This window comes from Rhinichthys klamathensis, unplaced genomic scaffold, assembly GCF_029890125.1.
Source record: "Rhinichthys klamathensis goyatoka isolate OS25496 unplaced genomic scaffold, OSU_Roscu_1.1 h1tg000209l_1, whole genome shotgun sequence".
NCBI lineage: Eukaryota > Metazoa > Chordata > Actinopteri > Cypriniformes > Leuciscidae > Rhinichthys > Rhinichthys klamathensis.
The window spans coordinates 2,778,035-2,805,298 of record NW_026606734.1 but is presented as its reverse complement, the minus strand read 5'-3'; the positions used below and the strand labels follow the sequence as shown (position 1 = coordinate 2,805,298).

Genomic DNA, 27,264 nt, shown 5'->3' with positions numbered 1-27,264 from the left:
ACGTTATTCCTGTCGAAACTTCTCGAAACTACTTATTTTAAATGCATTTGAATCGTGAAAAGGGCCTGTAAATCTAGTAGCAGCTAACGTTAGTCACCACAAAGTCGTCGAATGTACCTCATCGGATTAACTATTGTATGTTTGTTATGCTTTTTTTTTACAAAAAGGTAATACATTTTATGATAAAATGTCGATCTTTGACTTTTTATTTGACGCCATAGATTTCATTCCACCCGTCAACGAACGAGTTCAGACAGACACTTTAATTTAATCCTGTCACAACGCACATTTAAGGCAAATTGAGGCATTATAAAAAGCAGATTTCCTCAATGATGTGAACATTCTTCTGAAACTCGTAGTTGTTCATAATTATTCTTAATTAACTTTTCATTAACAATAAATGCATTATTCAGTTTCCAGGGTGCCATGACGAGCCTCGTGCTCGACTGCGTGAATATTTTTAAAGACTGCCAACAGAACACTAAGATATGTTTAATTTAAATATAAACATAGATATGAGTAATTTATATTAATCAATATATAAAATGTAATAATATTTAATGTACTTACCAATTAGGCTGCTGTCACATAGCCGCAGTGAGCACGCTTCCACCTTCAGCCAGCATATAAATCTCTCTACTGCGCGTGCGCGTCATTAACCAATAAGAGAATCGCCCGCCGTTTCCACTCGGCCACGCCCATTAGTGTGTAAATGTGTGTAAAGCGGGAGCGTCTGATCCGGCCGATAGGCGGCAGTCACGAGATACACACCCACACACCAGAACACTGGTATACCCACTTAAAGGGACATCCAATAAAAAAGCAGGAGGTTGTTCTTCAGACTCAGACTGATGATTTGACGGTTTTGAATTACAAGGACATGTCCTTTGTCCTTATAATCCCAAATGTCCTTATAATGCTGGTATGTAAACTGGTGGAAAGACCTTGTAATCCACCAAAACCAACACACACACACACACACACACACACACACACACACACACACACACACACACACACACACACACACACACACACACACACACACACACACACACACACACACACACACACACACACACACACACACACACACACACACACACACACACACACACACACACACACACACACACACACACACACACACACACACACACACACACACACACACACACACACACACACACACACACACACACACACACACACACACACACACACACACACACACACACACACACACACACACACACACACACACACACACTTGTTTTTATGCATTGTGGGGGTCACCTGTCAGAAATGCTACATAATGAGGACCACCCTTTCTAATGAACTTTAAGACCTAAAAAAAATACTATGACAACTAATACAATATCAGTTTAGAAAATGTCCTTTCAGATTACAAATATTTTGCTATAAAATTTTGAAACATGACACAGTGGCTACTTGTGGGGTCATTTCAGGTATTGTGTAAATCTGAGGTCCGCCAACACACACAACTGGTTTTTAGTCATTGTGGGGATCAAATGTACACACACCAAACTAGTTTTTAGTCATTGTGGGGATCAAATGTACACACACCAAACTAGTTTTTAGTCATTGTGGGGATCAAATGTACACACACCAAACTAGTTTTTAGTCATTGTGGGGATCAAATGTACACACACCAAACTAGTTTTTAGTCATTGTGGGGATCAAATGTACACACACCAAACTAGTTTTTAGTCATTGTGGGGATCAAATGTACACACACCAAACTAGTTTTTAGTCATTGTGGGGATCAAATGTACACACACCAAACTAGTTTTTAGTCATTGTGGGGATCAAATGTACACACACCAAACTAGTTTTTAGTCATTGTGGGGATCAAATGTACATAGCTACTTTTATCCTTGTATCAATTCATTTTGAGAAGGCCTCAGTAACACAATTTTTAAAAGGCACTTTTTAAAAAGCAGTGTAAAAAGAGAATCTACTTTTTTGAACTCTTATTTATTTATAGATTATATCAGGGTTCCATTTCCAACAAAGCAACATTAAATGTTTTTACTTCTAAAAGTATAACCTACATACATACACACAAACATACATACACAGACATGTACATGTGTGTATATATAAATATTTGTGACATGTAATGTTAACATTTTTTCAAAACTTGCACCAAATGTCAGTCAACAAATAGATCTAGCATAAGACTATTCCATGCTTGTGTTCATATTAATTCACAAAACCCTTCTAAACCGTTTCTCAAAACGTATCGTCAATAAGTAAAGAAACTTCAGCATGAAACTTTTGCATGCCTGCGTTTATAGTAAACATTTGGCATTTAAAAAAGTTGATGATGAAAACTGGCTAAAAAAAAACAAATCATTAACTGCAGTATAAAAGTTATTTGAAACACTTTAAAAACATTTGTAAAAGAACTGAATCAACAAATTCATTTAGGCAAGATTAAGATATTACCTGGTGACGAACACTCAACATGGTGTCAATATTAGTGTGCTACATCTTTTCTTTGCAGAGCGGAGATTCGATTTTTGATATAAAACTTGAGAGCTGACCATTCTCTATGTTTTAGAGCAGATGGTTCAGCTTCCAAACACCTTACGCAGTCTGCCTTCCCTGGAACTTTGCGGTTCTTTATAAATCTCATCATGTGTTTCTCTACCGCATGGATTTCATTTTTGTTCCAGGCTGTCCTTTTGATGTGACCTGTAGGGGGAACAATTAGGCCTACATCATATACCTTAGCATTTCACTAGCAAGAAGTTGTTTCTTAAATGCTTAATCGGTCCAAGATACAGATCCTTGAGATCAGCTCGAGACATTCATTGTTAGAAATAATCTCAATAATCTTCCATAGTTAGAATATTGAAATGCTTCAAAAATCATGTTGTAAATAGAAACCTGATGTAACTGGAGAACATTTCAACCATCAATCAGTGGAAATCAACATACCTCTCTTTTTTTTGGACACTGGGTTTACTGGAAGTGTGCTGTCTTCACATTCAGTGTGCTGTGGTGATGATACTGTAGTGCACTCTGGAAGTAAAAATGATGCAAGTCTGAGTATTAACACATATCTTAATTAAACTGATAAAGCTACCCTACCCCTCATCAGTTATTATTTTTTATCAGTGCTGTTTTAAGTGCAACGAAAATAACTCAAGAACACAAAGTGCAATGTTTCTCAACTTCAGTCCTGGGGACCCACCTACAAGAATTGAGACATTTTAGATGTCTCACGATTTAAAACACCTGATTCAACTTATCAACTTCTTAGTGTTTAATTAGGGAGTCATCTAAAATATTCTGGGAGGTGTGTCCTGAGGACTGGAATAAAAATAGGATTTTGTAATCTTTTTTTAATCAGTTATTTAAACTTTCTTCTAACCCATGGGGGATCAAACTTGTAGTACTTGCAATGCACAGTAATACAATTACTTTCTCTGGTAACTAATATTACGGAACTTTTATTAGTAATTAGTCACCATCCAAAAAGTCACAATTGCTACAAATGTAACAATCCAATCATCCCTATTCACATTTGTAATCATTGCATGCATGTGACGTCACTATTGCAGCAAGCTAGCTTAGTCAGAATCTGGAAAAGTCTATATCATTCAGTGGCTGGAAAATATAGCCATTACTTTTTAATTTTGTCAGGAGAAAAGGTGACAGAAACAACTGTAATGCTGCATTTTTACTTCGAAAATCAGATTTCGGACCTGAGAATTACATCATACCCGAGTTGTGACTACATTCCAGTACCAAAACCAAGATGGGCGTGTTAAGGAAAATAGCTATACTGGTTGATAAAAACACATAAATCTGTATTTTGAGCATAAAAAGCAGAATGATAATTTTAAAACACTGCATTTTCCAAATACACCATATATACAGGAGTATTTTTTAGGTTTAAGTCTAGCGAATAAAGCCGCTCTCTCAATCTCAATTGGTGTTGTATTTTGACAAATATTAATATATAAATTATGTAATGATTATGCTAATTAGCTTAGGACGCCATTTAACAACATATAGCAACTTTGAGCAGGCTTTAGAAGTTGGCAATAGTGTTTTGAGGTGCGTGCGGGCTCATGCGCAAACCACGAGGGAAAAAACTAAACTGGAAATGCCCAAGCAACATGCTAAAGTAACTTGTGCATGTAGTCAGAGTAGAAAGTGAGAAAAAGAATCTAAAGATGTACCACACATTTCAAACCAATTTGCCATCCCTAGAAACAACATAATTTAAAATTAAACTGGACATAAATTGGAACAAACTGGCTAAATGAAATTGTTACCTTTCGGATTGGAAGTAGACTCCTCTAAATCACTGTCCACTGTAACGTTCTCTAAGGGTAGAAAACAGAAAATGAATCATTTAACTTTCATTTAAATTTAAAATAAAATTTAAATTTCAAAAACACAAGGTAATACATGCATGCTATTCCAAAGCATTCCCAAAACCCTATTACAATTTGTGTAAACTTTTACAGAATAAAAAAACAAAAAACAGAACCAATATCTCTAAATTAAGTTCAGATCAAAAGTAAAGTACAGTGTATAGTACCTTCTGGATCAATGATGATTTCATCAAGATTTTTCCCTTTAAAGTCTGCCAAGCGTCCTTTTTCGAGGGCCAGAAGAATTTTGCTCATTTTGGCCAGCTGAAGGGTCCCCTCAGGCAAGCGGTAAAACTGACGATGTATCCTAATATCATGGCCTAAGAAGTCAGCCAGCTGATCGAGCTCAGTGTTACTCAAATTTAAAACTTCAGAGAGGGTACCAATCTGTTTCCTCAACTTGGTGGAAGTTAGAGTTTGAGGATTCTTAGCATTGCATGCACCTGCAAATTCACGGATGCAGTCAGAGCCTCTGAAAAAGGTCATTGCAGACGGACGTGCGAAGAGAAAGGGGTTCTCATTCAGTACTCCACACTTGCTCCGGTTTTTAATTAGCAGGCTGATCGACTCTTGCATTGAAGGAGTAACAAGCACTGGAACCTTTCTGCCTCTTTTGCCTCTGATCTCTATACGCTTGAAGTATTGACACAGCTTAATTTCCAACTCTGTGAGGGCCATGCTAATATCCGGATGAGCTTCTGATTGGTTGCTGGAGGTGTATGCGGACAAAGGCATTTGTGACACTTCCCCTTCTCGCCTACGATTAAAAAGCATAACCTGAGTCAATATAACCTTGGCCAATTTTGACCAATGCTGAGATGATGGCTGTGTTGACAAAAGTTTGCGGTAAATTTTCTCTTGCTCATCAAGATAAACATGGAGACGTTTAACATCTTCAGTGAACGGGAGCAAATGTGGGCAGTTCCACTTGGCTTCTTCCATTGTACGCCGGGCTGTTGAAGAAATGTACTCGGGCCATCGGGTTTGATACAGCTGTTGGAAGCTGCTCGCAAATTCTGCACTTGCTTTGTCTCCATTGATGGTAGAATGGCTCTCAATAAGCATTGCGATTTTGTTCAGACTATGTCCAAGTTTCACAGCAACACTAGCCTTTTCATATATATTGGTCTCTTCAATGTATCCAGCTGTTCTTTTAACTGCATTAACGGCATGCATAAAGTTTGTGGGATGGATGAGCTCTTTAATAGATGTAAGGGGTGTTACCTCTCTAGTACATATAAGGAGTCTTCCAAGCTCTCTCATCTTTTGACGGATGTATTCATGCATTTTAACTCTTGATCCATACTTGTTGTAAAGATGCTTTCCAAGCTCTAAAATGCACCAGTCATTTCTGGCTTCAAGTGCCACTTGGTCTTGGTTCATAGCATTTAACAGCTTCCAAACACCATGAGTTACTCCTGGTGGGGGAGGCTGTGCAAAGCTACAAAGAGCCTGCACACGGGTTTTTCCAGGTTTGGGTTTCACGTCAGAAGGCTTGAATTTGCAAACTTTCACATGTCGCCACAGGGTTTTCTTTAAGAAGAGTCCTTGGCAGTAAATGCAATGCATAAATTTTTCTCCATCCAAAGTCTTTTTAGGCAGTTTCCGTGGAATCATCTGTCCTGAGCCTGTATTAATAACAGTAGCATTGTAAGCAAAGTTACCTTTGTTGCGTAGATACTCAAGCTGCATTCTCCTTTGTTTGGAGCCCTTTGGATGACTTAGAGCCTTTGCTACCTCTACTTCATTGCTATGCTTGCGCTCTAGGTGTCTAGCAATTTTTGTAAAAGCCCGGTCACAAAAAAAGCAATGTTGTCTCTTGCTATACATTCTCAGTCCATCCCTCTTTTTAATGATAGCTGGGATAATCACTGAACTTGTGCTGTCAGGAAATGAGGCTGCGCCATGGCTCTGGAAGCTCCCCAAGTCACAGCTGCTTTGAGGATTGTAGTTTGTACTTCTGTTCTCAGCTGAACTGCACTGGACTGGAATAGTCTGGAGCTTTCCTTTACCTTTAGGTGAAACAGTAAGGCTTGTGCTACTATCTGATGCGCTACTCTCTTGTGATGTGTCAGGAATGTACTCTTCCTCACTGACTTCAGATAACTCATCTTCGCTCGAATCAAAAACCTCTGAGTGCTCAGCAATCTTCCTTCTAGCCTTGAAAGACAATAACCATCCAGTTCAGTTAATTCTCTGTCATAGATTAATTAATAAATAATAAAATAAACACTTACTATGGTGTTTTTTGCTCTTTTGAATGTTGTGGCACAAGTGGAACGTTGTTCACTCATTGCAAATGGTGTAGGTTTTTGTCTGATGTCATCTTTAATGTCTGTACTGTCATCTACACTGGAATTTTCAGAGTAAAAAAGATCTGAGTCCTCATGAGTTGCAGGTCTCATCTAAGAAAGACAAAACAGACAAACGTCAGAATGACAAGTCTTCAAATAAACTAGGAAAATATATGCTTATAGGACTATGTTTATCATATAATGAAAAATACAATAGTATGCAGCTTTTCAAAAAAGACTGCTTTTGAAGTATGAGGCAATTAAACAGAAATGGTAGTACCAATGAAAAATAAATACCTGTTTATAAGGTGTCATAATTTTAGAACACAAAATGTCATCTTCACTGTCTGAGTAATCAACCAAAGGCTGTTAAGAAAAAAAGAAAGAAAGTGAAAACCTGTCCTAACAGTTTAGGGCAAATTATTGAAGACTTTCTTGAAGCACCATAACATAAAGAATTTCAAAAACAAATCATGGTCATGTATTTGACAAGTAGCTAACATAAGACAACTCCACTTTAAGGGTCCTGATCATGTCAGGGTTTATTTACCAACAATGACGGGCTTACTTTACATTATGATAACTAATATCTAACTGGCATTTTTGTACCTCAACTGTACGTCGTGAAACACCAGCAGTTGTTACAGAATCCCCAGAGCAGTTCTTTATGGTCATGTCTTCATCATCCTTGCAAATAGCCTATAATAAAAGAGTTAAAAAAAATTAGTTATAATTGATTACTCATCAGACAAGGTCCCCACTACGCTAAACCTGTAGGAAGTGTGTGTGTGTGTATCACAGAGGGGTTTATATGGCATTCCTGAGACACTACAGGTCCCCACTAAGTACAATACACTAGAAACTGTGTAAGAGTCAAGACCAAATATAATAGATGGACAGACAGACTGATAGAGAGATGGACAGACAGAGAGATGGATAGACAGACAGACAAACTGATAGAGAGATGGAGACAGACAGAGCGATGGATAGACAGACAGACAAACTGATAGAGAGATGGATAGACAGACAGAGCGATGGATAGACAGAGCGATGGATAGACAGACAGATAGAAAGATGGATAGACAGACTTAGAGATGTATAGACAGACAGATGGATAGACAGACAGATGGATACACAGACAGACGGATAGAGAGACGGATAGAGAGATAGACAGACAGACTGATAGAGAGAGATGGACAGACAGAGAGAAAGACAGATATTAAATATATATGTACCTCAACTGTACGTCGTGAAACACCAGCAGTTGTTACAGAATCCCCAGAGCAGTTCTTTATGGTCGTCATGTCTTCATCATCCTTGCAAATAGCCTATAATAAAAGAGTTAAAAAAAATTAGTTATAATTGATTACTAGGGCTGTGAATCTTTGGGTAGGCAGCGAATCGATTCGATTCACGATTCATAGGTTTTCGATTCGATTCAAGAACGATTTTTGCAAATTCAGAAAGATTTGATTCGATGCGATTCACATTAAAATTCGATGCGATTCGATTAATTCGATTCGATTCTTAATTTTTTATATGCATTCATAGGATTATTTAAATGCTTCCCCCAATGGGTCTTAGTCAGGGTGTGAATTATACAGCTGCCTTCGGGGGTCAGAGAGTGGGAACAAAAAGAAAGAAAAAAAAACAACGACATTTTGTCTATTGTTAACGTTAGTTCATGTTAGTTTTTAATGAATCTATTCTTATAAAAAATATTTCCAAAGCCTATAAATTAGCATTTGTAAAAATGTAAACCAAGATTTAAAAAGGCTTTAAAAGTATAGTTCATCACGCTAACTATTTTGTAGGAATGAATACACAACCTTAAAGTGTTCCTACATTAAACATCCTTCCATTGTGAGACTAAAAATACCATGAACTTTCCCAACTAAACCTTAACTAACGTTTCCTCATGGAATAGCTACTCTTTGTTTTCTCTTTATCCGACTGAACATTTTCCTTGTGATTCTGAAAGGAAACGCGCCGGCTGTCTACTTGTGCTATATTAACGATTACGAATGCAACTTTAATGCGCATCTGATTGATGGATAAACCACGCGCTCTTATTTCAGTGTAATTAATGTTGTAGATATGTCATCAGTTCAGTTTAACGACATTAAGTAACATTTCATTCATCATTCATGATTAATCGGTGTAGCCTACATTTTAGACACCTATTATACGTTTTCTCTTTCCATGTAATAAATGCGCACCCTTGAATAAGTGGGGTTTTACTTTAACTGCTCAGGACGGGTATGACCCATTTCCGTAAAACTTCAGTATCTTAACTTAAAGAAAATAACGGTGACGTTTCCACGCAACGAACGCGTTGTTTCATAGCAGTGACCGCGCAATGATATGGCAGCTTTATCAATGGCTTGCTTTCTCGATAGAGAGCTGTCATCTGCTCATGTGAACACCAATGGCTGTCCTGAGGAGAGCTCAAACATGGACTGCTCAAAAATCTGTAGATGAGAGCTATATGGGACCGAGCGCGAGCGAAATCCAGTGAAAGATGGTAAGAGTGCAGCGAGTATGTGAGAGCTGTGAGGACGCGAAATGACGCCACACAACGCCTCATTAATTCGCGCATGTAGTCATTTAATGACTGTTTTTATGTTTTAAAGCACTGAATCGATATAGAATCGCAAATTATTCGATTCTTAGCATTTTAAATCGAATATTGACCGAAATAAACGATTCACAATTCGAAATACATGTTTCAAGATCGATGCATATGCATCGTCAGGATTTGTAATCGATGCATCGAGAAAACGAATGAATCGTTACACCCCTATTGATTACTCATCAGACAAGGTCCCCACTACGCTAAACCTGTAGGAAGTGTGTGTGTGTGTATCACAGAGGGGTTTATATGGCATTCCTGAGACACTACAGGTCCCCACTAAGTACAATACACTAGAAACTGTGTAAGAGTCAAGACCAAATATAATAGATGGACAGACAGACTGATAGAGAGATGGATAGACAGAGAGATGGATAGACAGACAGACAGACAGACAGAGACAGACTGATAGAGACAGACAGACAGAGACAGATAGAGACAGACAGACTGACAGACAGACATATAGAGACAGACAGACAGACAGACAGACTAATAGAGAGACTGATAGATAGAGACAGACAGATAGATAGACAGACAGATAGAGAGATGGATAGACAGACAGAGAGACAGACAGATGGATAGACAGACAGAGAGATGTATAGACAGACTGACAGACAGACAGACAGAGAGATGTATAGACAGACAGACAGATGGATAGACAGACAGATGGATAGACAGACTTGTTAAGTTATGTTTCTTTTACTGCGCATGTGTGAAGGGCACCATTTTATGGGTTAGCGCGGTTTATTCAGTTGTTGTTCGGTCTGGCGTTCTATGAGAGGTAGAGCGGCTGTGTTAAGTGATGGAGCAATAAAGAATCTATTGTCTGATAACTGTTGTAGTTATTGAATCAACATTGGTAGCAGAGGATGGCTGCTGCTGGGAATTACAAAAATCCCCCACCGTTTGACGAGAAGACGGCTTATGAAAGTTGGAAAAATGAGATTGAAATTTGGAGACGCGTTACTGACCTGGAAAAGAAAAAACAAGCCTTGGCAGTTACTCTGTCACTAACGGGCAGAGCAAGGGACAGTGCTCTGGAAATTTCCGCTGAGGATTTGAATGACGACACGGGAATGCAAACACTCATAGCGAAGTTGGACTCTGTATTTTTAAAAGAAGAAAAAGATCGGCAGTACGAGGCGTACACGGAGTTTGACCGGATCACTAGAGAGAGCGGTGTTTCTATGGTGGAATACATCGTCGAGTTCGAACGTCGATACAACAGGCTACGTAAGTTCAAAATGGAGCTTCCTGATGCCGTACTAGCCTTTAAGCTACTTGATACTGCCGGACTTACTGTTAAAGATAAACAGTTAGCACTTACAGCTTGCTCTAGCGTTTCTTTCACTGATATGAAATCAGCCTTGAAAAGAATTTTTGGAGATAACGTTACTTCACCACGAGAGGGCGGCAGTGTACTACAAAACACAGATGGTGACACTGCCTATTACACGAGATATTCAGGAAAACGGGGACACAAGTCTAACACTACACAACAACCCCAAACCATAGCTCAAGGCACAAACCCTCTTGATAAATATGGAAGAAGAACGAAATGTGCAATTTGCCAAAGCACGTATCACTGGGCAAAGGACTGTCCAAATAAAAAGGAACATGTAAGACTGACAAAAGATGAAGGACTAAAAGATGACGTTGAAGAATGTAACATCACTTTGTTTTCAAATGAATCTTTGTCTAACACAGAAATTTTCATGGTGGAGGCTTTAGGATCAGCTGTGATTGACACAGCCTGTACAAGAACTGTGTGTGGAGAAAAATGGCTTGAAGATTACACAAGTGGGCTGCCACAGAGTGAGTTACTAAAAATAGATGACAAACAAAGTGCAAGACCTTTCAGATTTGGTGATGGCAAGGTTGTTTATTCCACAAGGAAAGTTACCATTCCAGCAAGGATAGGACATACCAGATGCAAAATAGAGACAGAAGTTGTTCCTGCAGAAATACCAATGCTTTTAAGCAAGACTTCATTGAAAAGAGCAAGTGCAGTTCTGGACATTGCACGTGACAAAGCAACGATGTTTAAACAACCTGTTAAACTTGAACTAACATCTTCAGGACATTACTGTGTGAATTTGAGAGAAGACAGCCATCCAGATGAAAAGGAGACAAGTGAGAACAAGACACACAATGAAAATGAAATTCTTGCTGTGACAGAAAACATGACAACAAAAGAAAAGGAGACAGTCCTATTGAAACTACACAGACAATTTGGACATGCTTCAGCTGATAGACTGAAAAAATTACTGGCCTGCTCAGGTAATCACGATGATGAAAGCAACACAATTCTTAAGAACATTGTTAAAAACTGTGATACATGTACCAGATACAGCAAGCCAAAACATAAGCCTGTAGTGGGTTTGCCTATGGCATCAGCCTATAATGAGACTGTGGCTGTGGACTTGCATGAGCTTGAGCACGGAGTATGGTATTTGCATGCTATTGATCATTTCACACGCTTCAGTGCAGGGAGTATCGTCACCACAAAGAACCCAAAAGAGATAGTGAAGCATTTTATTCACTGCTGGATAAGTGTTCATGGTCCCCCATGCAGAGTGTTTAGTGATAATGGAGGTGAATTTAATAACGACGAAATGAAGGACATGGCTGAAAAGTTTAACATTGAAATCAAAACAACGGCAGCGTACAGTCCGTGGAGCAATGGCCTTGTTGAAAGGCACAATCTGACCCTAACTGAAATTTTGCTGAAACTGAAGAGGGACAACAACTGTGACTGGAAGACAGCTCTAGATTGGGCACTAATGGCAAAGAACTCCATGCACAATGTGCATGGTTACAGTCCCTACCAGTTAGTGTTTGGGCAGAACCCGAATCTTCCCTCAGTCCTCACCAATAAGCCTCCAGCTCTAGAAACAAGTACGAGTAGTTGGATAGCTAAACAAATCACCACACTACATGCAATGAGAACAGCATTCACAGAAGCCGAATGCTCAGAGAGAATTAGAAGAGCCCTTCGTAAGCAACTGCGGCCCATTGATGACAGATATGAAACGGGAGACAAAGTGTATTATAAGCGAGTAGATTGTAATGAGTGGAAAGGTCCAGGTGTGGTCATAGGCCAAGATAGTGTGGTTGTATTTGTCAGGCATGGTGGAACCTATGTTCGGGTGCATCAGTCTAGACTAAGAAAGGTGGATGACCCACAAACAAACCTGGAGGAGACAGAAAGGGAACAAATGAAAAAAAATGAAAATCCCACAATAACACCAGCAGCAGATCTTAGTGACACTGAAAGTGAAACTGAGGAAATGACACCAGAAAATGACGAACCCATTAATGCTGAAGATGTCAGTGAACCTTCTGCATCAGTGCTACCTGGAGGTGATAGTCTTTATCAATCCCACACGCCACAAACCTGCTCATCCACGAACTGTGAAGGTCTAAGCCTGAAAAAAGATCAAATAGTTAAATACACAGATAATCAAAGTGGACAAATCCATACTGGAAAAATCCTCGGCCGAGCAGGAAAGGCAACCGGCAAACACAAAAACTGGTACAATTTGCAGTTCAGTGAGCCTGAGGAAACCGCTGGCACAACTGCATCAGTCAATCTAGGACAAATGGACAATGTTCAGGTGATTCCATCCGAACATGCTAAGTTGAGCACTGGCTACAATGATGAAGATATATTGATAGTACATGATGATCTCTTCACGCATGAAAAAAATACAGAACTAAGCACCTGGAAGAGAAATAACGTCTTTGAAGAAGTGAAAGATGAAGGCCAGAAGTGCATCTCCACGAGGTGGGTGTGCACACTTAAAGAAACGACTGCTGGAGTTGTACGTAAGGCCAGACTAGTGGCGAGAGGCTTTGAAGAAATGAACACTCAAGACCTTCCCAAAGACTCACCTACATGTGCCTCAGAGTCTCTTAAAATGATCATGGCAGTAATATGTCAAAATAAATGGCAGCTAAACTCCATGGACATTAAAGCAGCCTTTCTACAAGGTAAAGAGTTAACCAGAGATATTTACATTCGCCCACCACAAGAAGTGCAGAACAAAGGAACCATATGGAAGTTGAAAAAATGTGTTTATGGCCTAACAGATGCTTCTTTATTCTGGTATAATAGAGTAAAAGACACCATGCAACAATTGGGAGCTACCGTGTCAAAGGTAGATCCAGCAGTATTCTACTGGGTGGATGATTCCTGCAAGGTGATGGGGATTCTTGCGTCACATGTGGATGACTTTATTTGGGGTGGTACAGATGCATTCTCCATAAATATCATTCCTCAGTTGAAAGCTGCCTTTCAAGTCGGACGGGAAGAACATGACAGTTTCAGCTACATTGGAATAGAAGTACATTCTAAGGACGATGAAATACAAGTACAACAAGGAACGTACATAAAAAATCTGCAACCCATCCCAGTGGATTCCACCAGAGCAACACAACGTGAGGCGTCATTGACAGATGTTGAGATGGACATGCTTAAATCAAAGATTGGACAAATATTGTGGGTTGCCAGGCAAAGTCGTCCTGACATTATATATGACATATCCATGTTGGCATCTAACACAAAGCATGCTACCGTTCAGACCCTGCATTGTGCAAATAAACTTATCAGAAAACTGAAATCAGAAGAGGTCATCTTGAGGTTTCAGTACTTAGGGGAAAACAGTTCAGTTAAATTGGTGGTGTACAGTGATTCCTCAATGGGAAATCTTCCGGATGGTGGTACACAGGGTGGTCATTTCATCATGCTTATGGGGGAAAATGGAAAATTTTCTCCTATATCTTGGCAGTCAAAACGGATCAGAAGAGTTGTACGGAGTACCTTAGCGGGAGAGACTTTGGCACTTGCAGATGGAGTTGACAGTGCCGTTTTCCTCGCTACATTATACTCTGAGATTACCACTGGTGGCTCCTCATGCATCAACGTGCCTATTGTGTGTGTAATAGACAATCATTCTCTTCTTGATGCTCTCAAATCTACAAAATCTGTAACCGAAAAGAGACTGCGCCTAGAAATCAGTAGTATGAAGGAGCTTATACACTCTGGAACTATTCAGCAGATCTTGTGGTCAGCCACTAAAGAGCAGCTAGCTAACTGCTTGACCAAAAAGGGTGCATCTGCACTTGGCCTTCTGAAAGCCCTCAGCACAGGTGTTTGCTATCTTAAGCACTGAATGGATTTGCTTATGTTTTGTCAATGTAGACATTTAAACTGAGGTATTTAAGTTAACCTGTTATCCTGTTATAATAATAACCAATGCTTATGTTATATCTTGAACAGTTTTTTCTTTATAAAAAAAAAAAGAGGGAGATTGTTAAGTTATGTTTCTTTTACTGCGCATGTGTGAAGGGCACCATTTTATGGGTTAGCGCGGTTTATTCAGTTGTTGTTCGGTCTGGCGTTCTATGAGAGGTAGAGCGGCTGTGTTAAGTGATGGAGCAATAAAGAATCTATTGTCTGATAACTGTTGTAGTTATTGAATCAACAAGACTGACAGACAGACAGATAGATAGACAGACAGACAGATGGATAGACAGACAGACAGATAGAGAGATGGATAGACAGACAGACAAACTGATAGAGAGATGGATAGACAGACAGAGCGATGGATAGACAGAGCGATGGATAGACAGACAGATAGAAAGATGGATAGACAGACTTAGAGATGTATAGACAGACAGACAGATGGATACAGACAGATGGATAGACAGACTGACAGACAGACAGATAGATAGACAGACAGACAGATGGATAGACAGACAGACAGATAGAGAGATGGATAGACAGACAGACAAACTGATAGAGAGATGGATAGACAGACAGAGCGATGGATAGACAGAGCGATGGATAGACAGACAGATAGAAAGATGGATAGACAGACTTAGAGATGTATAGACAGACAGACAGATGGATACACAGACAGATGGATACACAGACAGATGGATACACAGACAGACGGATAGAGAGACGGATAGAGAGATGGATAGACAGACTGATAGAGAGAGATGGACAGACAGAGAGAAAGACAGATATTAAATATATATGTACCTCAACTGTACGTCGTGAAACACCAGCAGTTGTTACAGAATCCCCAGAGCAGTTCTTTATGGTCATGTCTTCATCATCCTTGCAAATAGCCTATAATAAAAGAGTTAAAAAAAATTAGTTATAATTGATTACTCATCAGACAAGGTCCCCACTACGCTAAACCTGTAGGAAGTGTGTGTGTGTGTATCACAGAGGGGTTTATATGGCATTCCTGAGACACTACAGGTCCCCACTAAGTACAATACACTAGAAACTGTGTAAGAGTCAAGACCAAATATAATAGATGGACAGACAGACTGATAGAGAGATGGACAGACAGAGAGATGGATAGACAGACAGACAGATAGATAGAGAGATGGAGACAGACAGACAGAGACAGATAGAGACAGACAGACAGACAGAGACAGATAGAGACAGACAGACTGATAGAGATGGATAGAGAGATGGATAGACAGACAGACAGATAGATAGAGAGAGAGAGATGGATAGACAGACAGACGGATAGAGAGATGTATAGACAGACTGACAGACAGACATATAGAGACAGACAGACAGACTAATAGAGAGACTGATAGATAGAGACAGACAGATAGATAGACAGACAGATAGAGAGATGGAGACAGACAGAGAGATGTATAGACAGACTGACAGACAGAGAGATGTATAGACAGACAGATGGATAGACAGACAGACAGACAGACAGACAGATGGATAGACAGACAGACAGATAGAGAGATGGATAGACAGACAGACAAACTGATAGAGAGATGGATAGACAGACAGAGCGATGGATAGACAGAGCGATGGATAGACAGACAGATAGAAAGATGGATAGACAGACTTAGAGATGTATAGACAGACGGATACACAGACAGACGGATAGAGAGACGGATAGAGAGATGGATAGACAGACAGACAGATAGAGAGATGGATAGACAGACAGACAAACTGATAGAGAGATGGATAGACAGACAGAGCGATGGATAGACAGAGCGATGGATAGACAGACAGATAGAAAGATGGATAGACAGACTTAGAGATGTATAGACAGACAGACAGATGGATAGACAGACAGACGGATAGACAGACGGATAGAGAGACGGATAGAGAGATAGACAGATGGAGACAGAAAGACAGACAGACAGATGGATACACAGACAGACGGATAGACAGACGGATAGAGAGACGGATAGAGAGATAGACAGACAGACTGATAGAGAGAGATGGACAGACAGAGAGAAAGACAGATATTAAATATATATGTACCTCAACTGTACGTCGTGAAACACCAGCAGTTGTTACAGAATCCCCAGAGCAGTTCTTTATGGTCGTCATGTCTTCATCATCCTTGCAAATAGCCTATAATAAAAGAGTAAAAAAAAATTAGTTATAATTGATTACTCATCAGACAAGGTCCCCACTACGCTAAACCTGTAGGAAGTGTGTGTGTGTGTATCACAGAGGGGTTTATATGGCATTCCTGAGACACTACAGGTCCCCACTAAGTACAATACACTAGAAACTGTGTAAGAGTCAAGACCAAATATAATAGATGGACAGACAGACTGATAGAGACAGACAGACTGATAGAGATGGATAGAGAGATGGATAGACAGACAGACAGATAGAGAGATGGATAGACAGACAGACGGATAGAGAGATGTATAGACAGACATATAGAGACAGACAGAAAGACAGAGACAGACAGACTGATAGAGATGGATAGAGAGATGTATAGACAGACAGACAGATAGAGAGATGGATAGACAGACAGACGGATAGAGAGATGTATAGACAGACATATAGAGACAGACAGACAGACAGACTAATAGAGAGACTGATAGATAGACAGACAGATAGAGAGATGGATAGACAGACAGAGAGACAGAGAGATGTATAGACAGACAGACAGATAGAGAGATGTATAGACAGACAGACTGATAGAGAGATGGATAGATAGACAGACTGATAGAGAGATGGATAGACAGGCAGACAGACAGAGAGATGTATAGACAGAGAGATGTATAGACAGAGAGATGTATAGACAGACAGATGTATAGACAGACTGACAGACTGACAGACAGACAGATAGAGAGATGGATAGACAGACAGAAAGATGGATAGACAGACAGAGAGATGTATAGACAGACAGACAGATAGAGAGATGTATAGACAGACAGATGGATACACAGACAGACAGATGGATAGACAGACAGATAGAAAGATGGATAGACAGACAGACAGATGTATAGACAGACAGACAGATGAGACAGACAGACTGATAGAGAGAGATGGACAGACAGACAGATAGAGAGATGGATAGACAGACAGACAGATGGATAGACAGACAGACAGATGTATAGACAGACAGACAGATGAGACAGACAGACTGATAGAGAGAGATGGACAGACAGACAGATGTATAGACAGACAGATGAGACAGACAGACTGATAGAGAGAGATGGACAGACAGACAGACAGAGCGATGGATAGATAGATAGAGAGATGGATAGACAGAGCGATGGATAGACAGACAGACAGATAGATAGAGAGATGGAGACAGACAGACAGATAGATAGAGAGATGGACAGACAGATAAAGAGATGGATAGACAGACAGATAGACAGACTGATAGAGAGATGGATAGATAGACAGACAGATAAAGAGATGAACAGACTGATAGAGAGAGATGGACAGACAGAGAGAAAGACAGATATTAAATATATATGTACCTCAACTGTACGTCGTGAAACACCAGCAGTTGTTACAGAATCCCCAGAGCAGTTCTTTATGGTCGTCATGTCTTCATCATCCTTGCAAGTAGCCTATAATAAAAGAGTTAAAAAAAATTAGTTATAATTGATTACTCATCAGACAAGGTCCCCACTACGCTAAACCTGTAGGAAGTGTGTGTGTGTGTATCACAGAGGGGTTTATATGGCATTCCTGAGACACTACAGGTCCCCACTAAGTACAATACACTAGAAACTGTGTAAGAGTCAAGACCAAATATAATAGATGGACAGACAGACTGATAGAGAGATGGACAGACAGAGAGATGGATAGACAGACAGACAGATAGATAGAGAGATGGAGACAGACAGACAGAGACAGATAGAGACAGACAGACAGACAGAGACAGATAGAGACAGACAGACTGATAGAGATGGATAGAGAGATGGATAGACAGACAGACAGATAGATAGAGAGAGAGAGATGGATAGACAGACAGACGGATAGAGAGATGTATAGACAGACTGACAGACAGACATATAGAGACAGACAGACAGACTAATAGAGAGACTGATAGATAGAGACAGACAGATAGATAGACAGACAGATAGAGAGATGGAGACAGACAGAGAGATGTATAGACAGACTGACAGACAGAGAGATGTATAGACAGACAGATGGATAGACAGACAGACAGACAGACAGACAGATGGATAGACAGACAGACAGATAGAGAGATGGATAGACAGACAGACAAACTGATAGAGAGATGGATAGACAGACAGAGCGATGGATAGACAGAGCGATGGATAGACAGACAGATAGAAAGATGGATAGACAGACTTAGAGATGTATAGACAGACGGATACACAGACAGACGGATAGAGAGACGGATAGAGAGATGGATAGACAGACAGACAGATAGAGAGATGGATAGACAGACAGACAAACTGATAGAGAGATGGATAGACAGACAGAGCGATGGATAGACAGAGCGATGGATAGACAGACAGATAGAAAGATGGATAGACAGACTTAGAGATGTATAGACAGACAGACAGATGGATAGACAGACAGACGGATAGACAGACGGATAGAGAGACGGATAGAGAGATAGACAGATGGAGACAGAAAGACAGACAGACAGATGGATACACAGACAGACGGATAGACAGACGGATAGAGAGACGGATAGAGAGATAGACAGACAGACTGATAGAGAGAGATGGACAGACAGAGAGAAAGACAGATATTAAATATATATGTACCTCAACTGTACGTCGTGAAACACCAGCAGTTGTTACAGAATCCCCAGAGCAGTTCTTTATGGTCGTCATGTCTTCATCATCCTTGCAAATAGCCTATAATAAAAGAGTAAAAAAAAATTAGTTATAATTGATTACTCATCAGACAAGGTCCCCACTACGCTAAACCTGTAGGAAGTGTGTGTGTGTGTATCACAGAGGGGTTTATATGGCATTCCTGAGACACTACAGGTCCCCACTAAGTACAATACACTAGAAACTGTGTAAGAGTCAAGACCAAATATAATAGATGGACAGACAGACTGATAGAGACAGACAGACTGATAGAGATGGATAGAGAGATGGATAGACAGACAGACAGATAGAGAGATGGATAGACAGACAGACGGATAGAGAGATGTATAGACAGACATATAGAGACAGACAGAAAGACAGAGACAGACAGACTGATAGAGATGGATAGAGAGATGTATAGACAGACAGACAGATAGAGAGATGGATAGACAGACAGACGGATAGAGAGATGTATAGACAGACATATAGAGACAGACAGACAGACAGACTAATAGAGAGACTGATAGATAGACAGACAGATAGAGAGATGGATAGACAGACAGAGAGACAGAGAGATGTATAGACAGACAGACAGATAGAGAGATGTATAGACAGACAGACTGATAGAGAGATGGATAGATAGACAGACTGATAGAGAGATGGATAGACAGGCAGACAGACAGAGAGATGTATAGACAGAGAGATGTATAGACAGAGAGATGTATAGACAGACAGATGTATAGACAGACTGACAGACTGACAGACAGACAGATAGAGAGATGGATAGACAGACAGAAAGATGGATAGACAGACAGAGAGATGTATAGACAGACAGACAGATAGAGAGATGTATAGACAGACAGATGGATACACAGACAGACAGATGGATAGACAGACAGATAGAAAGATGGATAGACAGACAGACAGATGTATAGACAGACAGACAGATGAGACAGACAGACTGATAGAGAGAGATGGACAGACAGACAGATAGAGAGATGGATAGACAGACAGACAGATGGATAGACAGACAGACAGATGTATAGACAGACAGACAGATGAGACAGACAGACTGATAGAGAGAGATGGACAGACAGACAGATGTATAGACAGACAGATGAGACAGACAGACTGATAGAGAGAGATGGACAGACAGACAGACAGAGCGATGGATAGATAGATAGAGAGATGGATAGACAGAGCGATGGATAGACAGACAGACAGATAGATAGAGAGATGGAGACAGACAGACAGATAGATAGAGAGATGGACAGACAGATAAAGAGATGGATAGACAGACAGATAGACAGACTGATAGAGAGATGGATAGATAGACAGACAGATAAAGAGATGAACAGACTGATAGAGAGAGATGGACAGACAGAGAGAAAGACAGATATTAAATATATATGTACCTCAACTGTACGTCGTGAAACACCAGCAGTTGTTACAGAATCCCCAGAGCAGTTCTTTATGGTCGTCATGTCTTCATCATCCTTGCAAGTAGCCTATAATAAAAGAGTTAAAAAAAATTAGTTATAATTGATTACTCATCAGACAAGGTCCCCACTACGCTAAACCTGTAGGAAGTGTGTGTGTGTGTATCACAGAGGGGTTTATATGGCATTCCTGAGACACTACAGGTCCCCACTAAGTACAATACACTAGAAACTGTGTAAGAGTCAAGACCAAATATAATAGATGGACAGACAGACTGATAGAGAGATGGACAGACAGAGAGATGGATAGACAGACAGACAGATAGATAGAGAGATGGAGACAGACAGACAGAGACAGATAGAGACAGACAGACAGACAGAGACAGATAGAGACAGACAGACTGATAGAGATGGATAGAGAGATGGATAGACAGACAGACAGATAGATAGAGAGAGAGAGATGGATAGACAGACAGACGGATAGAGAGATGTATAGACAGACTGACAGACAGACATATAGAGACAGACAGACAGACTAATAGAGAGACTGATAGATAGAGACAGACAGATAGATAGACAGACAGATAGAGAGATGGAGACAGACAGAGAGATGTATAGACAGACTGACAGACAGAGAGATGTATAGACAGACAGATGGATAGACAGACAGACAGACAGACAGACAGATGGATAGACAGACAGACAGATAGAGAGATGGATAGACAGACAGACAAACTGATAGAGAGATGGATAGACAGACAGAGCGATGGATAGACAGAGCGATGGATAGACAGACAGATAGAAAGATGGATAGACAGACTTAGAGATGTATAGACAGACGGATACACAGACAGACGGATAGAGAGACGGATAGAGAGATGGATAGACAGACAGACAGATAGAGAGATGGATAGACAGACAGACAAACTGATAGAGAGATGGATAGACAGACAGAGCGATGGATAGACAGAGCGATGGATAGACAGACAGATAGAAAGATGGATAGACAGACTTAGAGATGTATAGACAGACAGACAGATGGATAGACAGACAGACGGATAGACAGACGGATAGAGAGACGGATAGAGAGATAGACAGATGGAGACAGAAAGACAGACAGACAGATGGATACACAGACAGACGGATAGACAGACGGATAGAGAGACGGATAGAGAGATAGACAGACAGACTGATAGAGAGAGATGGACAGACAGAGAGAAAGACAGATATTAAATATATATGTACCTCAACTGTACGTCGTGAAACACCAGCAGTTGTTACAGAATCCCCAGAGCAGTTCTTTATGGTCGTCATGTCTTCATCATCCTTGCAAATAGCCTATAATAAAAGAGTAAAAAAAAATTAGTTATAATTGATTACTCATCAGACAAGGTCCCCACTACGCTAAACCTGTAGGAAGTGTGTGTGTGTGTATCACAGAGGGGTTTATATGGCATTCCTGAGACACTACAGGTCCCCACTAAGTACAATACACTAGAAACTGTGTAAGAGTCAAGACCAAATATAATAGATGGACAGACAGACTGATAGAGACAGACAGACTGATAGAGATGGATAGAGAGATGGATAGACAGACAGACAGATAGAGAGATGGATAGACAGACAGACGGATAGAGAGATGTATAGACAGACATATAGAGACAGACAGAAAGACAGAGACAGACAGACTGATAGAGATGGATAGAGAGATGTATAGACAGACAGACAGATAGAGAGATGGATAGACAGACAGACGGATAGAGAGATGTATAGACAGACATATAGAGACAGACAGACAGACAGACTAATAGAGAGACTGATAGATAGACAGACAGATAGAGAGATGGATAGACAGACAGAGAGACAGAGAGATGTATAGACAGACAGACAGATAGAGAGATGTATAGACAGACAGACTGATAGAGAGATGGATAGATAGACAGACTGATAGAGAGATGGATAGACAGGCAGACAGACAGAGAGATGTATAGACAGAGAGATGTATAGACAGAGAGATGTATAGACAGACAGATGTATAGACAGACTGACAGACTGACAGACAGACAGATAGAGAGATGGATAGACAGACAGAAAGATGGATAGACAGACAGAGAGATGTATAGACAGACAGACAGATAGAGAGATGTATAGACAGACAGATGGATACACAGACAGACAGATGGATAGACAGACAGATAGAAAGATGGATAGACAGACAGACAGATGTATAGACAGACAGACAGATGAGACAGACAGACTGATAGAGAGAGATGGACAGACAGACAGATAGAGAGATGGATAGACAGACAGACAGATGGATAGACAGACAGACAGATGTATAGACAGACAGACTGATAGAGAGAGATGGACAGACAGACAGATGTATAGACAGACAGATGAGACAGACAGACTGATAGAGAGAGATGGACAGACAGACAGACAGAGCGATGGATAGATAGATAGAGAGATGGATAGACAGAGCGATGGATAGACAGACAGACAGATGTATAGACAGACAGACAGATGAGACAGACAGACTGATAGAGAGAGATGGACAGACAGACAGATAGAGAGATGGATAGACAGACAGACAGATGGATAGACAGACAGACAGATGTATAGACAGACAGACAGATGAGACAGACAGACTGATAGAGAGAGATGGACAGACAGACAGATGTATAGACAGACAGATGAGACAGACAGACTGATAGAGAGAGATGGACAGACAGACAGACAGAGCGATGGATAGATAGATAGAGAGATGGATAGACAGAGCGATGGATAGACAGACAGACAGATAGATAGAGAGATGGAGACAGACAGACAGATAGATAGAGAGATGGACAGACAGATAAAGAGATGGATAGACAGACAGATAGACAGACTGATAGAGAGATGGATAGATAGACAGACAGATAAAGAGATGAACAGACTGATAGAGAGAGATGGACAGACAGAGAGAAAGACAGATATTAAATATATATGTACCTCAACTGTACGTCGTGAAACACCAGCAGTTGTTACAGAATCCCCAGAGCAGTTCTTTATGGTCGTCATGTCTTCATCATCCTTGCAAGTAGCCTATAATAAAAGAGTTAAAAAAAATTAGTTATAATTGATTACTCATCAGACAAGGTCCCCACTACGCTAAACCTGTAGGAAGTGTGTGTGTGTGTATCACAGAGGGGTTTATATGGCATTCCTGAGACACTACAGGTCCCCACTAAGTACAATACACTAGAAACTGTGTAAGAGTCAAGACCAAATATAATAGATGGACAGACAGACTGATAGAGAGATGGACAGACAGAGAGATGGATAGACAGACAGACAGATAGATAGAGAGATGGAGACAGACAGACAGATAGAGAGATGGATAGACAGACAGATAGACAGACTGATAGAGAGATGGACAGACAGAGAGATGGATAGATAGACAGACAGACAGACAGATAAAGAGATGGACAGACTGATAGAGAGAGATGGATACACAGACAGACGGATAAAGAGATGGACAGACTGATAGAGAGAGATGGACAGACTGATAGAGAGATGGATAGATAGACAGACAGATAAAGAGATGAACAGACTGATAGAGAGAGATGGACAGAGAGACAGATATTAAATATATATGTACCTCAACTGTACGTCGTGAAACACCAGCAGTTGTTACAGAATCCCCAGAGCAGTTCTTTATGGTCATGTCTTCATCATCCTTGCAAATAGCCTATAATAAAAGAGTTAAAAAAAATTAGTTATAATTGATTACTCATCAGACAAGGTCCCCACTACGCTAAACCTGTAGGAAGTGTGTGTGTGTGTATCACAGAGGGGTTTATATGGCATTCCTGAGACACTACAGGTCCCCACTAAGTACAATACACTAGAAACTGTGTAAGAGTCAAGACCAAATATAATAGATGGACAGACAGACTGATAGAGACAGACAGACAGACAGAGACAGATAGAGACAGACAGACTGATAGAGATGGATAGAGAGATGTATAGACAGACAGACAGACTGATAGAGACAGACAGACAGACAGATAGAGAGATGGATAGACAGACAGACAGATAGAGACAGACAGACTGATAGAGACAGACAGATAGAGAGATGGCTAGATAGACAGACAGACAGATAGAGAGATGGATAGACAGACTGACAGACAGATAGAGATGGACAGACAGACAGATAGAGAGAGAGAGATGGACAGACAGACAGATAGAGAGAGATGGATAGACAGACAGAGATGGACAGACAGACAGACAGATAGAGAGATGGACAGACAGATAAAGAGATGGATAGACAGACAGATAGACAGACTGATAGAGAGATGGATAGATAGACAGACAGATAAAGAGATGAACAGACTGATAGAGAGAGATGGATACACAGACAGACAGACAGACAGATAGAGAGATGGATACACAGACAGACGGATAAAGAGATGGACAGACTGATAGAGAGAGATGGACAGACTGATAGAGAGATGGATAGATAGACAGACAGATAAAGAGATGAACAGACTGATAGAGAGAGATGGACAGAGAGACAGATATTAAATATATATGTACCTCAACTGTACGTCGTGAAACACCAGCAGTTGTTACAGAATCCCCAGAGCAGTTCTTTATGGTCATGTCTTCATCATCCTTGCAAATAGCCTATAATAAAAGAGTTAAAAAAAATTAGTTATAATTGATTACTCATCAGACAAGGTCCCCACTACGCTAAACCTGTAGGAAGTGTGTGTGTGTGTATCACAGAGGGGTTTATATGGCATTCCTGAGACACTACAGGTCCCCACTAAGTACAATACACTAGAAACTGTGTAAGAGTCAAGACCAAATATAATAGATGGACAGACAGACTGATAGAGAGATGGACAGACAGAGAGATGGATAGAGACAGACAGACTGATAGAGATGGATAGAGAGATGTATAGACAGACAGACAGACTGATAGAGACAGACAGACAGACAGACAGATAGAGAGATGGATAGACAGACAGACAGATAGAGACAGACAGACTGATAGAGACAGACAGATAGAGAGATGGCTAGATAGACAGACAGACAGATAGAGAGATGGATAGACAGACTGACAGACAGATAGAGATGGACAGACAGACAGATAGAGAGAGAGAGATGGACAGACAGACAGATAGAGACAGACAGACTGATAGAGACAGACAGACTGATAGAGATGGATAGACAGACGGATAGAGAGATGGATAGACAGACTGACAGACAGATAGAGAGAGATGGACAGACAGATAGAGAGAGATGGACAGACAGATAGAGAGATGGATAGATAGATAGATAGATAGATAGATAGATAGACTGATAGAGAGAGATGGACAGACAGAGACAGATAGAGACAGACAGACTGATAGAGATGGATAGACTGACAGACAGACTGATAGAGAGAGTTGGACAGACAGACAGATAGAGAGATGGACAGACAGATAGAGAGATGGATAGATAGACAGACAGACAGATAGAGAGATGGATAGACAGTAGGGCTGGGCGATATGACGATATTATCGTATATCGACGATGTCTCGCAAGTATCGCGATGTCGATTTAACAGTCTGTTTCCAGACGATAATCGTCAATATCAAATAATGACATAGGCTTATATTTCACATAGCCCTATATAGTAAAACATATTTATTCACATGCAATAACATGAATGAAATATTTTTTATAGGCTAGTTAGTAGCCTAGGATTAAGAATAGAAAATCGATTCTTGATAGCATTCTTAAAGCGCAAGACAAACATGTCTGCATGCGCGCTGTTTTCTGAGCTGCGCACTCACACAAAGCGTGCAAAGAGCCGCGTCTCATATAGTGCACGGACAAATACATAGAATTATATCTCACAATTATCCTTTTAGATAATTTATAGCATCAAATAAACATGAATAAACATCAGAAGAATTATTTTTTCAACCGTGGAAAGACTTCAGTAGGTACACACCTCTTTTCAAGTTCAAATATCCCCGTAAACACAGCCGGTTTTGTCTTAACGGTTGAGAAAGTAAAACAGTAGGCCTATGTCCATTGAATCAGTCCACTGACAGCCTATACTCGCTGCCACCATTAATGTTGATCAAAGAACAAAAGAAAAAGAAAATCACTCACTGAACTTTTGTAACTTTAATTAGCTTAATATTTTATTTGCCTGTTGTTCGGCGCTGACAGCTCCAACTACAACATGAGTCTATATGCGACTTTGAGATGCGTTCCCTGTCAAACATCATTTATCCTTACTTTTGTAATTTTGTTAAACATTTTTTCTTCATATAATCAAGTAGCCTAGCCTAGGCCTATTTTATTTTGGTTTGCAGGCTGATAAAAGTTCATCAGAAAAACAA

General features: G+C 40.2%; 1 protein-coding gene across 1 annotated transcript; it reads right to left on the bottom strand.

The window, feature by feature from the left end:
* Positions 1–2,241: 2,241 nt before the first annotated feature.
* On the bottom strand, positions 2,242–6,820 carry LOC130097073 (uncharacterized). The gene is made up of 5 exons (XM_056263726.1): positions 6,653–6,820; positions 4,583–6,575; positions 4,314–4,364; positions 2,968–3,051; positions 2,242–2,721 (listed from the first exon to the last, which is right to left on the bottom strand). Exons 1-5 carry the CDS (start codon positions 6,818–6,820, stop codon positions 2,504–2,506), a joined length of 2,514 nt encoding a protein of 837 aa, XP_056119701.1. The 3' UTR covers positions 2,242–2,503.
* Between the last annotated feature and the right edge of the window lie 20,444 nt (positions 6,821–27,264).